At 33.3% G+C, this 14,691-nt stretch overlaps 2 protein-coding genes across 2 annotated transcripts; one reads left to right on the top strand and one right to left on the bottom strand.

Moving 5' to 3' along the window:
- The first annotated feature begins 10,649 nt into the window (after window positions 1–10,649).
- On the top strand, window positions 10,650–11,615 carry LOC133328185 (ER membrane protein complex subunit 7 homolog). The gene is made up of 3 exons (XM_061536743.1): window positions 10,650–10,743; window positions 10,850–11,233; window positions 11,300–11,615. The coding sequence occupies exons 1-3, from the start codon at window positions 10,654–10,656 to the stop codon at window positions 11,552–11,554; spliced, it is 729 nt and encodes a 242-aa protein (XP_061392727.1). The 5' UTR covers window positions 10,650–10,653; the 3' UTR covers window positions 11,555–11,615.
- A 149-nt stretch (window positions 11,616–11,764) lies between these two features.
- Window positions 11,765–13,409, bottom strand: LOC133328228 (exosome complex component RRP42). Its single transcript, XM_061536779.1, has 5 exons — window positions 13,353–13,409; window positions 13,091–13,287; window positions 12,406–12,571; window positions 12,060–12,348; window positions 11,765–11,946 (listed from the first exon to the last, which is right to left on the bottom strand). Exons 1-5 carry the CDS (start codon window positions 13,407–13,409, stop codon window positions 11,765–11,767), a joined length of 891 nt encoding a protein of 296 aa, XP_061392763.1.
- Window positions 13,410–14,691: the final 1,282 nt, after the last annotated feature.

The raw sequence follows: 14,691 nt of genomic DNA, 5'->3' as shown, positions 1-14,691 counted from the left end.
AATTCAGTTTATCAAACACATTTTGGTCTTAAAACTTCAGACGACAAACACAACTCGACAACAACAAATATTGCCGCATCAATTTGATAATTTTTACGATTTGTATTTTCAAAAAAGTTCATTCACCGCATAATCTTTGACTTGGCTAAGGTGGTGAGATTTTTTTTTCGCACTTTGTTTGATTTCGGTTACCAGGCCAAAATTTTCATAGTGTATTTAAAAAATTGACAGTATCGTGTGAAAAATAAAATTTAAATAAATGCATATTTATGAAAGTGTACCAAGAATGTGAATTGAAATTCAAGAAAAGTAAATCCATCATAAATAAAAACCAGTGATCGGAGAATTATAATCGGACGGGGCCGACCATACGATACTCTACACAACTATCACGGAACTGTAACTTTCTGCGGGTTTTTATTCCGAGCCTCGGCAATATATGGCGATAGTTTCACCCTCTTGCCCGATGAGAGGTCAACTGCACCTCTTCCTTACAATGACTTATTTTCCGAATATGTATTACTAATATTCAGTACATTCTTTCTAATTACTTGCCCATATTCCCTTCATCGTGGATTGTGTTGCGATGTTCGGCTTATAATTGTGGCCTATAGATCGACTCGTAAAAACACAAAAAAATGTTTTTGGTCCACTTCATCGCAAAATTTTTATCTGATCATCACATAAAAATTATAGGCGTTGTCCTTGATCATAACTGGAACCTCATGGAACATTTTCAAGCGATCAGTGCTATATTTCCGCCCTCAAGTATGGTGATGTTTTACTAAATAATATTTGAGTAAGTAAGCACCAGTAAAAATTTAAGTGTAACTCCCACATCCAAGAACATACGACAATATAATTGGTATCTATTTAAAGGCCAGCCACTCCTATTGGATATACTATAAACTTCTCAGGTCTATGTCCTTTGGGAGTAAATATATACGCCATAGAATATAAAGTTTGTAATTTTTCACACAAAAGTCAGGGTCCACTTGACCCGCTAAATATTGACCGACCTTTATCAAAACAGGCATGCTTATGCTTTGACCCGATCCATGTAAAATTTCACGATGTTCGGGCCATATTTGCGGCCTCTGGAGCGACCAGAAAAACCAACAAAAATTTAGTATTTGGCCCACATTAACTTAACCGATCCTTACCAGAAACAAAATTTCGTGAAGATTGGTCCTTAACTGCTAGGCCTGTATCGTGTTTACAAATTATAATGGACAGACGGACGGACGGACACACATGTCGACTCAGCTAATCGAGATATGACGATCAGTATACTTAAAGTTGGGTCTAGAACCAATATTTCGCGGCGTTACAAACTCTTGGGCTGCACAAAGCTATAATAACCTGACAACATAGTTGTGCAGTGTATAAATATATATTAAAAATAAAAAAATTAATATATGTAGCACTTGTTAACTCTTTGACCGCACTCACTAGAATGGCGTCTTCTTTTTAATTCATCATCATTCTTTCTTCGTTACCTTTGAATCATATGATCTAATTGATAGTCGGTAATCTATTACATGATTGTATTTTGACAACGATGTCAACCTAAACAAATCTACTACACACACTAATTCTTAAGCGGCATATACATTAGAACCTTTTACCGGGTTAACCTACTTTATGAGGATTTATTTGAAGTATATGCAAAGGAATAAACAAATTAAACCCAAGGGGTTTAAGGAAATCCAGTATAGTATAAACGTACTACTAATAATTATATGTAATCCAAAATAAATAATAACCTAACATATTTCTATGTCTTTCTTGAGGAGATTTTATTTCTTTACGATTTTATAGATCAACCTATTAAATTATTTTCGATTTTTTATCAATCAATGTAATCTATAATTAAAATATTAACCTAACATATTTAAATCACATGCTGACATTAAATACTTAATAAAGGTTAATAATATATAAAGTTAAACACATACACCCAGACACATACATTTCATATCTAAACAACAATAATATATTCTAAACAAAAATACTCCAACAATTCAAGTGCATATAAATTATAATTTATTTATTATTATTCTTTGTGTTATAAATTTCAATTCGCATAGCATAACATCAAAGTGAGTGGTTAGGTCTGGTCGACGAAGGTGTTGTTTTGTGTTGTGCTGCGCATGATCAATTTGATTTTTCAGTTTTTTTCAACTCGTCATAGTAACGATAAGCGAAGCAATAAAGTTAATAAAAAAAACAACACAAACAAGTTTATCAAATGACACTGAAATATTTTTAAACACAAACATTTTGAATCAATGGTATTTCTGCTTTTTTGTCTAAATACCATTTATGAATTTCAAATATTTTTTTATTAATGGAGCTTGAACAAATGTGACGAACGATTGATAGTCAGCAGAACTTTTTTACTTTGAATTTTATTAAAGAAAATATTAGTACAGTGGGGGAATGTGGTCGAAAAAAAAATTTAAAAAAAAAATATACAGGCAATTGACAAACTAGATCCTTAGCAAAAATTAAAACAAAAAATTATCATGTTTTGGGCTTAAGAAAATTATTTAAAATTAATTAATTAGAAAAGGAATAAGAAAAATGCCTAAAGAAATCAAAGCTTCAAGACAATTTCCTGAAAACGTTGGACATTTTTGTTGAAATTTTATTTTGTTTTTATTTATCCGATATTTTGATTGTCATCGATAATCATGTTCAGGGATCTCTTACAGAATACACAATTGTATACAAATTGATAAAAGAAAATGTTTAAACACCCGAATCATACAGTACATTTATAAAATCCAGTAGATCTAAATTGCCAATTTCTTTAAATATATATTAAATAAATTCTCAGGATAACCCAGTAAAAAGTTATAATGTAAATGTCGTTTTACAATGATTTTAGTGTAGAGGACTCAGTTACGATTCCCTGTTAGGCGGCGCTAGAGGGGACCTTCCGGCTAGTTAGCGGTCTATGGTCCTCAACCCGTCCACAAATCTAACCCATCAGGGCGAACACGAAATTGAAACTTTAATTACACAAACAAACACATTACATTCAAAACACAACACCTGCGTCTTTGTTATATTTATCAGGAAAATCTCTCCGAAAATCCAAGGATGTAAGTCAAAGATTTAAAAGACTTTTCATTTTGTGGAAAATTGGATTTTTTGTAGAAAATCAATATACGTCGTATATATGTATACAATTTGTTGCCGTACGAGGACAGTCCGGCAACTTCATCGTCGTCATTCTCGACTAGCTGAATCGATCTAGATATGTGTGTCCGTCCGTCCGTCTGTCCATTGTAATTTGTAAACACGATACAGGCTATAGTTATGGACCCATCTTCAGGAAATTTTGCACGTAGGTTGAGTTCTGGCCAATGAAGACCGGTTAATATTTAAGGGATGAAATGGACCAAAAACTTTATTTTTGTCTGATTTTCGATATAATATAGTCTATTCCGTCCGACTGTTGTCCTTTCCTCATTGGAAACATACATTCAATGCTATTCCGGAGCGATTTTTCACTGTGCGATTCAAAAACAAAATTCCCCAAGCCAAGTTAACTAAATGAGGTCATTTATATGTATATTCTCAAATGAGACGTCAGAAGCATGAATAGGGAACCTAGATTTTTTTTTTTTTTTTTTTTTTTTTATACAACCATGAAATCTAGCAAAGTTCTAATCTTCTGAAAGGTGATTTCACCGAACAAAATTTGTACAGCATCAGCTAGCCGGTGTAGATCCCAAAGCAAAACAAAAAAAAACTGAATAAAGAAACCAGTTTTATGGTCTCTAACAAAAAAACTTCATGGCTAAAGATTAGGTGTACCGATGATGACGATTGTAAATTCTTCGCATGGGGGGTACTACAACTCCCGAACAAGTGTTTTTTGCTCAAAAAAAGTTATCTCACCATATTCAGACTTTATGGTGGTTTATAGTTTTTTAATTATTATTTTTTATTGGCAGAAATAAGACACACAAATCTCTTGAATGCTGTTTGACGGGATTTGTTTTTGTTATTTTTAGTTTTCATATTGTTTGGTTGGAATTTATTCACATTGTTATTATTATTCGTATTATTTCTGTTGTTGTTGTTATTGCTTTCCTTCAATTGTGTTTTTGTTTTTTTTTAATTTTTTGTATGAGATCAGATTGAATGAACAACGTTTGCATCGATCGAGCCAACCTGTCTTTCGAACGTTGTTGATTCGTGTTGTTGTTGTTGCTGTTGTAAACTTGATATTTGTCTCTAGGTTTTTGTGGCAACAAGTTTTCACTTTCAACGACGACGACAAACCCAAACAAGAGCCAGCCAGCTACCAACAACGTCGATCGATCGGTCATTCAAGATGCATTCCACTGCACTGCACATAAACAAACCAACATACAATCACACACACACATGCACCTCTGCTGTTTGGCACAATGCTGTTGAAGTTTGTTGTTGTAGTTTTTTTTTCTTACTTTTTTTTTGTTAAATCTCTTATAGACGTGACAAAACAATAATAAAAGAAAACCACAGGCCAAAATATGGAACAAAACAAAATTCAAAAATAAAACACTTTCTTTAAAGAAGTGTTGTTGTTGTTATTGTGGTTTTTGTTTTTTTTTTTCTTATTTACACTTGTTACACTCACTCACTTTTTTATTCGTTTGCACCAAGATTTAACGAATTCCGTTTTCAAAAATTCTTTTCTTATTAGAATTGGTATCTTAATTTGTCTAATTTGATTTTAAACCGTCTTGTTTTTTTTTCAAAGCTTTAAATCGGTTTTGTTTATTTGTACGTTTTGAATCCCACTCATTCGGGTTTTGAAGTCCGTAACCAACAACCTTTCGCAACACCGACCGTCTAGTAACTGACTCGTGTTACTAAACTTGAACGTTAACATATACTTTAGTAATGGAGCTGGGGAGCTTGTTGCTGGACAGGGTTGGGAGTGTTTAAATGGCAAATTGAAGTCTACAAAAAATTTGACACACAAAGTAGGCTTGTTCTGTCAAAGCAATACACAAAATGTGTGAATGTACAGTATGTCAAGAATCAGTTTACAAGAATCAGTTTACACATTGAATAAATAACTATTTTTTTTTTTTCAATTTTATTAACAAACAACATTAATGTTTCCTTATTAAAGTTATCTTTTCTATTTTTCACAATCGAGCATGTTCTGGCATTCACTTCAACGTTAGAAGCATGACACAATGAATAGGTAGTCCCATGGTATAATAATTACAAGGTAGGGCACAGCTACCAACTGATTACAATTTTTTCTTAAGGTGGCTTGTTCAATCAAATCAAAATACCTATTTTGTGTATGTGTGCGTATTGTTTTGAATATTATGTCAAATAAATTCAAAATAAATGGAAATATATTCAAGTTTAATTGAAATGAAAATTATGTTTTTAACACGTTCGTCTGGAAGTAATTACTGTGTTATGGATGAAACAAACATGTTATGGTATTCCCTACTGGATTTTGGGAAGAAATCATAACCTTTCATTCATTTTTCGCGTTTTTAGTTTTGTGTCAAATAAACACAAACACTTTTTGGCAGAAGAAGCCACACGTGCATAGTTGTTTTTTTGTTATTCACCTCAACCTGCCCTACTTAGGTAGTCTTTATTAACTGTCAAAGTGGGTAATTTTTACTTGAATTCGATATGCAGTGTTGCCAACCATTTGAGATATTATATGGAAAATTTTGACAGATAATCGAAACAAAAACCCATTATTGCATCATGGGTAGTACATTTAGCGCAGCCGATGTCTCGATTAACTGTCAAATTGGGTAATTTTTCACGAAGCTTGGCAGACATCACTCTAGGCTCAATTCAGTACGTCATGCCAAATTTCGTGCAAATCGAAAGATATATAGGGACTTTAGTGAACCAATTACATGAAATCGGACCCACTAGTCTCTATTCAGTACGTTATACCAAATTTCGTGCAAATCAAAAGACATACAGGGACTTTGGTGCACCATTCACATGAAATCGGACGAAAATATATATGGGAGCTATATCTAAATCTGGACCGATTTCCATGAAACTTGGCACGCATCACTCTAGGCTCAATTCAGTACGTTATGCCAAATTTCGTAAAAATCGAAAGATATATAGGGACTTTGATACACCATTTACATGAAATCGGACGAAACTATATATGGGAGCTATATCTAAATCTAAACCGATCTGGATCGATTTTCACGAAACTTAGCAGACATCACACTAGTCTCTATTCAGTACGTTATGCCAAATTTCGTGCCAATAGTACCGGTATTTTAATAGTCCTAGGAACATTTTTCAAATGCTGTAATTTGTCTTGATCGATCAAAACGTGGTATTGATGGGTCATCTGTCGTACAGATATAAGCGGGCAGCCGGATACGAATCACTATCGCTTTTTTCAGCATAATAATCGTAGTAGTTTGTTCTTTCTTCTCCAGATATTTTTATAACCTACACAACTATGTTGTCAGGGTATTATAGCTTTGTGCAGCCCCAAAAGTTTGTAACGCCGCGAAATATTGGTCCTAGAACCACCTTTAAGTATACCGATCGTCATATCTCGACTAGCTGAGTCGATCTAGACATGTGTGTCCGTCCGTCCGTCTGTCCATTATAATTTGTAAACACGATACAGGCCACAGTTATGGACCAATCTTCACGAAATTTTGCATGTAGGATGGGTTCTGGCCAATGAAGACCCCTATTGTTTTTGGGAAAGATCGGTTAATATTTAGGGGATGAAATGGAACAAATACTAAATTTTTGTCGGTTTTTCTGGTCGCTCCACAGGCCGCAATAATGGCCCGAACATCGTGAAATTTTGCATGGAGAAGGGGGTCGGGCCAAAGAATAAGCATGCCTGTTTTAATAAAGATCGGTCAAAATTTAGCGGGTCAAATGGACCCTGACTTTTGTGTGAAAAATGACAAAATTTGTATTCTATAGCGTATATATTTACCCCTGAAGGACATAGACCCGAAAAGTTGATATTATATCCAAGAGGAGTGGTTGACCTTTAAATTAAGACCAATTATGCATGTGCTCTGATGTGGGAGTTACACCTAAATATTTACAGGTATCTCCGTATTTTTATGTTATTTAGTAACCCATTATCACTCTAGAGAGCCGAACATAGCGCTGATCGCTTTGAAATTCTTCATGAGGTTCCAGTTATGGTCAAGGACAACGCCTACAATTTTCGACGATGATCAGATAATAATTTTGGAATGAAGTGGACCGAAAACTTAATTTTTTGTGTTATTTTCGAGTCGATCTACAAAAACAAAACCCTCGGTAAAGGGAATCTGGACAATAACTGTACTGAATACTCGTAATATTCGGAAAATATGTCAGTGTGAGGAAGAGGTGCTGTTTACCTCTAATCGGGCAAGAGTGTGCAAATATCACGAAATATTGCCCAGACTCGGAATACACATCCGTAGAAAATTTGAGTTTAGTGGTAGTTGTGTAGGGTATCGTATGGTCGGCCCCGTCCGACTATACTGCTCCGCTCACTTAAATAACTTAAATAAATATTCTATTAAGAAATTCTTATTTTTTGCGTTTTACCATGATGCTAGCTAATTTATAGCAATTCAGTGAGATAATGATTGTTTTCAAGCAGTGGTTTTGCCATTATTAGGGTTCTTTTAAAAGAACGATGACGCCAAATGAGTTAAGTTCTTGATGGAATTTATATGAAGTATTAAGTGAATCGATTTCCCATCCCTGACACAGACACAATATCTCAGTCACTTCTTTTTTTATTAATATTTGAGTTTTACATTGAATATTGCTAATAAATTCATTCTCACTTACTGATGACTCATGATCTTAAAAAACTCTCTCAAAATATCAAACTCTTGCGAGTGATTTGCATAAATAATGTTGTTTGGCTAGTTTGGCAATCGGAGCTTTTGAGGCATTGTGGTAGAACGCATTTATGGAATTTCCTTGGGGTATTTCTTTCTTTTTGCGGTTAGCTGAATTCAACACAGCAAAGGCCAACACAAATGCATTGGTTGATATTAAGAAAATGTCCTTTATTATTAAGGCGCTTTTAAGTTATAGATTTGATTGTGATGTGTATTAAAGCGAGTTTAGACAATACCTTCTAAGTCGTTTAAAACGGAATTTACATTTGAACTATTTATCAAGGATTTATTTGACATTTATAAAATATATAATAAATATTTGAGATCGAGTTGATTTAGTAGTCTAAACGTTCTCTAAGACTACTATTGAAATGATATAAAGTTGATTTGTCAGCAGTTATTTGTTTACGTATACATACACATTTCAATTCTTCCATCATTTCTGTGTCAGTTTTGCTATTAGGTTTGTTTTTAATTTTAATACAAATTATTTTATTAAATTATAGTAATTGGTGTGTCTGGTTACTTTTCCAGTAACAATTACTCAGTAAGTTCTAGTTCAGAGAGTAGGACGTTTTTACTCTCTTTTGCGATAATACTGAGAAAAGTAAACAGACAACATTTAGTAAGATTTAGCAAATAAACAGCTGATTCAAGAAAACATTTTATTTGCGCCAAAATAAACAACAAACAAAGGACGAACACAATTATTTGCATTGCATTTAATATTAAAAATAAAATCAACAATAAAAGAAAAATTGATTTGGTATGTTCCCCGGGAACATTTAAGCTTCCTGCAGCAATACGTTGCCCTCTTTCTGGAACTTGTCTTAAAATATAAAGAATTAGTTTCTAATTTAATGAAACTTTGCATTACTAACGAATTTCTTCCATTTTCTGTAATTTCTATACAACTAAACATCAAATTGAACTTTGCAAATTAAAAAAAAAATGTTTTAAATAATTTTTGTGTTTGGTCATAAAACAGCTGATCCAAAAATGTTGATTTGTTGTCAAACTTGCTCTCTCACTTGACTCTCTCTTACTGGATTTTTGGGTAAACAGACAACATTTATAGTACGTTTACATTTAACCGGATTTCGTTAACCCAGCGAGTTTCAATTGTCAATTCCATGATGCAATAATAAGGGGATGTATACCAACAAAAACCTTTGTTTTTGTCTCGACTATCTGTCAAAATTTTCCAAATAATATTACAAACGGTTGGCAACACTGCACATCGAATTCAAGTAGAAATTACCCACGTTGACAGTTAATCAAGACATCAGCTGCGCTAAATGGACTACCTATTCATTGTGCCATGGTCAATTCCGTTGCATATATGTCAAATAAATCTTCATAAAGTAGGTTAACCCGGTAAAAAGTTCTAATGTATATGCCGTTTTAGTAGCATTTGGCAACAATTGTTACCAAATATCGAGTAAACAGACAGAGCTAATATTAATTATAAATAAAAAAAATCGTTTTTTTCATCAGCAGCCATATTTGTGGTGGAATATTATTTTTTAATTGTATCGTATTTTGTAGCATACTTTAAGGAGACGTGATTATTTTTTGATGCAAAAACAGGGTTGTATTTGAAATAAACTCGATCTAGCATAGGATTTCCAGATATTGAGTGGATTTAATTTTGTTAATTTTTTTTGCAATTAAATCGAGATAATGCACTTTATCACAATAAAAACTATAGTATACACAGCTTTTTAAAGAAAACACACATCATTTCCCCTAAATGTAACAAATTGACAGTACGTTATGTATGTCTTTTGTTTTCTTTTAGAATAGTCGCCCAACTACGAAACTGTTTTTTTTTTTAATCATAATAATGACCCAAATGTCAGGTGATCCAAACAGCGAATTCTTCTTAAAAATAATTCAAATTATGAAACCAGTGAAATTTTTATTAATACGTAAACAAATAACAGCTGACTGTCAAATTTATATCATTTTAATTCTAGTCTAAACAAATCGAGTCGATTTGGAATGGATAGTATAACCAATAGACTAAGTCAATAGGCTAAATATTGAAAAAAAAAAATGTTTTAAAAAAATTGCCGTATAAAACGACTTGTACGCATGGTATAATTATTACAAGGTAGAGCACAGCTACCAACTGATTACAATTTAATCTCAAGGTGGCTTGTTCCATCAAATTAAAATACATATTTTGTGTATGTGTGTGTATTGTTTTGAATACTATGTCAAAGAAATTCAAAATAAATATATTCAAATTTAATTGAAATGAAAATTTTGTTTTTAACATGTTCGTCTGGAAGTAATTACTTTGTTATGGATGAAACAAACATTTGATGATATTCCCTACTGCATTTTGGAAAGAAATCATAACCTTTCATTCATTTTTCGCGTTTTTAGTTTTGTGTTGAAAAAATGTCAAATGTAAATGCACCGCAATACCCCTTCTTTTTTTTAAATTTTGGATTTTATTACTTTTATTTAAGGAAAATCTGTGTCTTTTTTTTGGGAATACAAATGCATTTTCCACGTTTTTCATCTCCCTATTACAGAAGTTAATTTCACACACTAAAACATTCAACGTGTAAACCCCTACATTGCATAGAACGCGCCATTATCTAACGGCGTTAAATGACAGCTGAATCAAAGCCAACGGCACGCCGTCGAGTTCCTTTATAACCGGCTCCCAACTCTGGTCTCGTGAACGAAGAATAATTTTTCACATTAAAATTTAACTAATTTACGAATTAGAAACAATTGAAAAACAGATATGAGATCAAAATTCTTACTAGAGCTTTTAGCTCTATTCGCTGTGGCATGTATGGCCAATGGAGATTTGACAATTCAAGATGAATTGGTGGTAAGTGGAAGTGGATGACATTTCGCATTGCATTCCCTTATTTTTTTTACTAATTAATGAACTTGAACACGTCTTTTCACTTGCTGCCGCTGCTGCTGCTGCATAGGATGAAGTATCCGGTCTATTTACAATTGAGGGTAAAGTCTATCCCCCAGAGGCACAACAGATGAGCTATAATCCCAATGCCATTCCCAACAATAAATGGCAAGCTGACACTGTGCTCTCCATTAATAATGGTGAATACAAAGGTTTCATAAGGGAAGATGGTTCCTTCATTATTAGTTCAGTGCCTTCGGGAAGTTATGTTGTGGAAATCAATAATCCAGATTATTTCTATGAACCGGTCAGAGTAGAAATTAATCCCAAGGGTAAATTTCGTGCACGCAAAGTGAATTATGTACAGCCATCACAGATTGTACAGGTGCCTTATCCATTGAAATTGAAGGCATTGACTAGATTCAAGTATTTCCAAACCAGAGAACAGTGGAAGGTGAGTTGGGAATACGGTATTCATTATTACAGAGGATATTGATTTGTTGTTTATTTTTTTTTTCAGATCACCGATTTCCTCTTCAGTCCCATGGTATTGATGATGGTGGTACCCCTATTGCTGATGTGGGTCTTACCCAAAATGATCAATGACCCCGAGACGAAAAAAGAATTAGAAAATATGCAATTCCCCAAAATGAACAATGAAATGCCCGAAATAAGTGAAATGATAACATCGCTATTCACCGGCAATCCTCCCAAGCAATTGGAAAAAGAAAAGAAACCCTCATCCGGTACGAAACAGACCAAAAAGAGGAACTAGTCATTAGAGTGAAAATTTTAGGAAATTGTGTATTAGTTTATTAATGCGTAATACATACAAATATCAAAAAAAGAAACATTACTATTAAATACTACATAAATTGATTCTTTTTGTAATAAAATTATAGAAACTTATTCAAACGATAGGCTACTTCTTATGTTAGTAGCTTGAATAAAAAGAAAACAAGACAAAACTGAACTTCACAATTATTTATTTTAAAAATCCCACAGTTTCTTTTCTTTTGTCACCAACACGGGATTCCTCCAGTCGTAGAGCTTTCTCCAAGGCATCATTGAGGGTCTCGCCAGCTGTAACGCCCAATGTTAAACATTTATACATGGTATCTTTGTGTAACGATCCACCGCCAACGGTGTGTGTATGGGAGACATAACCTAAAAATTAGAAAATATTTTTGTTAATAAAAAATGGATTTCAGATTTTGTAAAAAATGCAAATTCATTCATTCAGAGGCGGATCCTTCTGATATAGCAGATGTATTACTCACATTTATTATTTCTTTTCGAAACGCCAACCACCAAACTTGCTGTACTACATTGTTCTTCTTCCGCTGAGGGATCTACGACACAACAATCTCCAATTTTACAGACGGTTACCAATATGGGTATATTATCAATATGTATACGTGTACAATTATATGGATCATCTGATATAAGCAGTTCAGCCTCTCCAGCATCCATGACAGCAGCTGTAACTTTAGGTATTCTTGTATTAAAGATGGCGGCCTTGGATGCCAACGAGACGGCATCGAATAGATTTCCACCACATTCTAAAATCTAGAAGAAAATTTATTTAAAAGAAAAAATATGAGCATTCACCCTAAAATGTCTTACCAAAATATCCACATAAAGTTTCCAACAATGTTGTCCCGGCAGTATACATAAGGATTTAAGGTCAAAGGCCGACGGAGACTCATAGGCATTTGTTAAGGTGTCCGCAAGTTCTAGGGCTAATTCTTCACCACCTCTGCCCTCGAATTCGGGTGTGGCATTGGCTGAACTGTAAAGAAAAAAGTGAGACTAAAACACTTGAACTAGATTCGTTCATCACCGTTCCCGAGACGATAATATTCAGTTCACTTAACTAGCCAATTGGAAAATTCGCAAAATTATTCCTTCGACCTTTTATATATATATATTGTAGTTAAAATAATCTCGTGCAATAAATATCTCTGAAAAAATCCTATAAACCGCATCAAATAAAGATCCCTTAAAAATAAATTTTTAATCCACACCCTTTACTGATCCCTGAAAAATTTGGTAGTTTAGTAAAAAAACGATCAGATTTTTTTGAAAATTTTGCCAGAGTTAGGCATTTTTACCCTAATTATGGGGATATATTTTTTTCTTGGGGTACCCGGTTACCCAAATAACGGGGTACGTCCCCATAATTAGGGTAAGAATACCTCCTCTGGTAATTTAAAAAAAAAAATGTGATCATTTTCCCTAAACTAGAGTGGTTCCAATACCAAAAATATTTTAAAAACATTTCAGAATTTTTTTTCCAAATTCCACTTACCAATCAACGAAAAACTCAATTTTTCCCTGATCGGGATGTAACGAGGTCGGTGTATCAATTTCACATTTAACTCCTACCAAAATATCTGTGTTGGCCAAACGCAATCTGGCCGATCCACTGGCGTTATTTACAATTTCACATTCCAATTCCATTGGACGATAATCACGACGGGAACGACCATCACAACGAAAATCCTCCTGCAGAAAATAATGAATATGAATCAATAAAAATATAAATAATTGAAGAATATTTGAAGACTTACCTCCACTCCATGTAGTATGAAGGTTTTTTCAGCTTCACTTAATGCCACATTTGCCATAATATCGAGATATCAAAAAGGCTTTCCTGTGATGTTTCCCAATCTAGTGGATAAAAGTTTAAATAAGTACAGGTATTTGTTAGAGTCATATGTTGTTGGATGGTGTTAATCCCAAGTTAGAAGTGGATGAATCAGGAGTCCATTATTGTGATCCATGTTTATTGTTTTTTTAGATATGAATTAATAACTACGTTGTGTCTTAAAAAGAGTTCTACTAGACCAACCAATGTCACACCCAAATCATTCTGTAGCATTATTGGTGCTCCAACAGCCATATGTCCATATGTATCTAGCCCTTCTGCCCATACCCCCAAAAAAGGCAAACACGTGGGAGCGCCAACCATCATTACATCGAATCCCACTTAAACATTGTTTCACTGCCCTAATAATCTAAGCATGTTCATGCAAATATTTACTTCTGACAACTAAGCTAAGCATTTTTTTGTTTCAATTTTATTCTTTTTTGATAAAAAATTAAATTCCAAACACTCACTTGATGCTTCCAAAAAGGTATATTTGAAGTACAAAATATGAAGAAAAAGAAACAAGTTGATAAAGATTAGGAATCAAAACAAAATACCCGGCAAAAACATGATATTAGGGCTACATAGATCGAAAAGTGTCAATAGGTTTATATAAATCTATTATCGTCAAAAGAGAGCTGCAAACATGGAAAAATACATGATATTCACAAGCGAAATAGTAAATAATAATTCAAATGACATAAAAGTTAACTAAAAAATTGAACATAAAAAATAAAGGAACATCAGAGTCAAACTCAATTTTGAACACCTTTATTCTTTTTACTTTAAACAAAGCCAACTTTAAGTTTTTTTACACTACATATATGTATTTCACACATGTACTGTCACTTTACTTACATATGCAACTCGAACTCGTCGTGTGAAACATACGGAAATTTCAATGTGTCATAACGATATGTAATTACATATGTATTTGTTCCGATAGGGCGCGCTCTAGATTTGCATGTGAAACATAAGGAAATCACCTGTTTGTGGGATGAATATATTTGAATTGCAAGTCCGAGAAAAGAATGAAAAGGCAAAAATTATAAATTGTTATTTCATTTATAGGTGTTAAATAAAAAAATTATATTGATTTAAGAAAAAATAAAGGTGTTGTCTTGTTTATAGGTTATGTCATATGAAAAATACAAAGCGACAGCACACATGTAAAATACATACAAATTGTGTAAAAGCACCATAAAAAATAATTCAAACAACATAAATGTAAAGTGAGAGACAACAACATTTTAAAACAA

Source organism: Musca vetustissima, unplaced genomic scaffold (assembly GCF_032173495.1).
Source record: "Musca vetustissima isolate MV318-11 ecotype Yass unplaced genomic scaffold, APGP_CSIRO_Mvet_v1 utg92886, whole genome shotgun sequence".
In the NCBI taxonomy this organism is placed as follows: domain Eukaryota; kingdom Metazoa; phylum Arthropoda; class Insecta; order Diptera; family Muscidae; genus Musca; species Musca vetustissima.
Note: the sequence above shows the minus strand (reverse complement) of the source record. Positions and strands in the feature narration are given on the sequence as shown.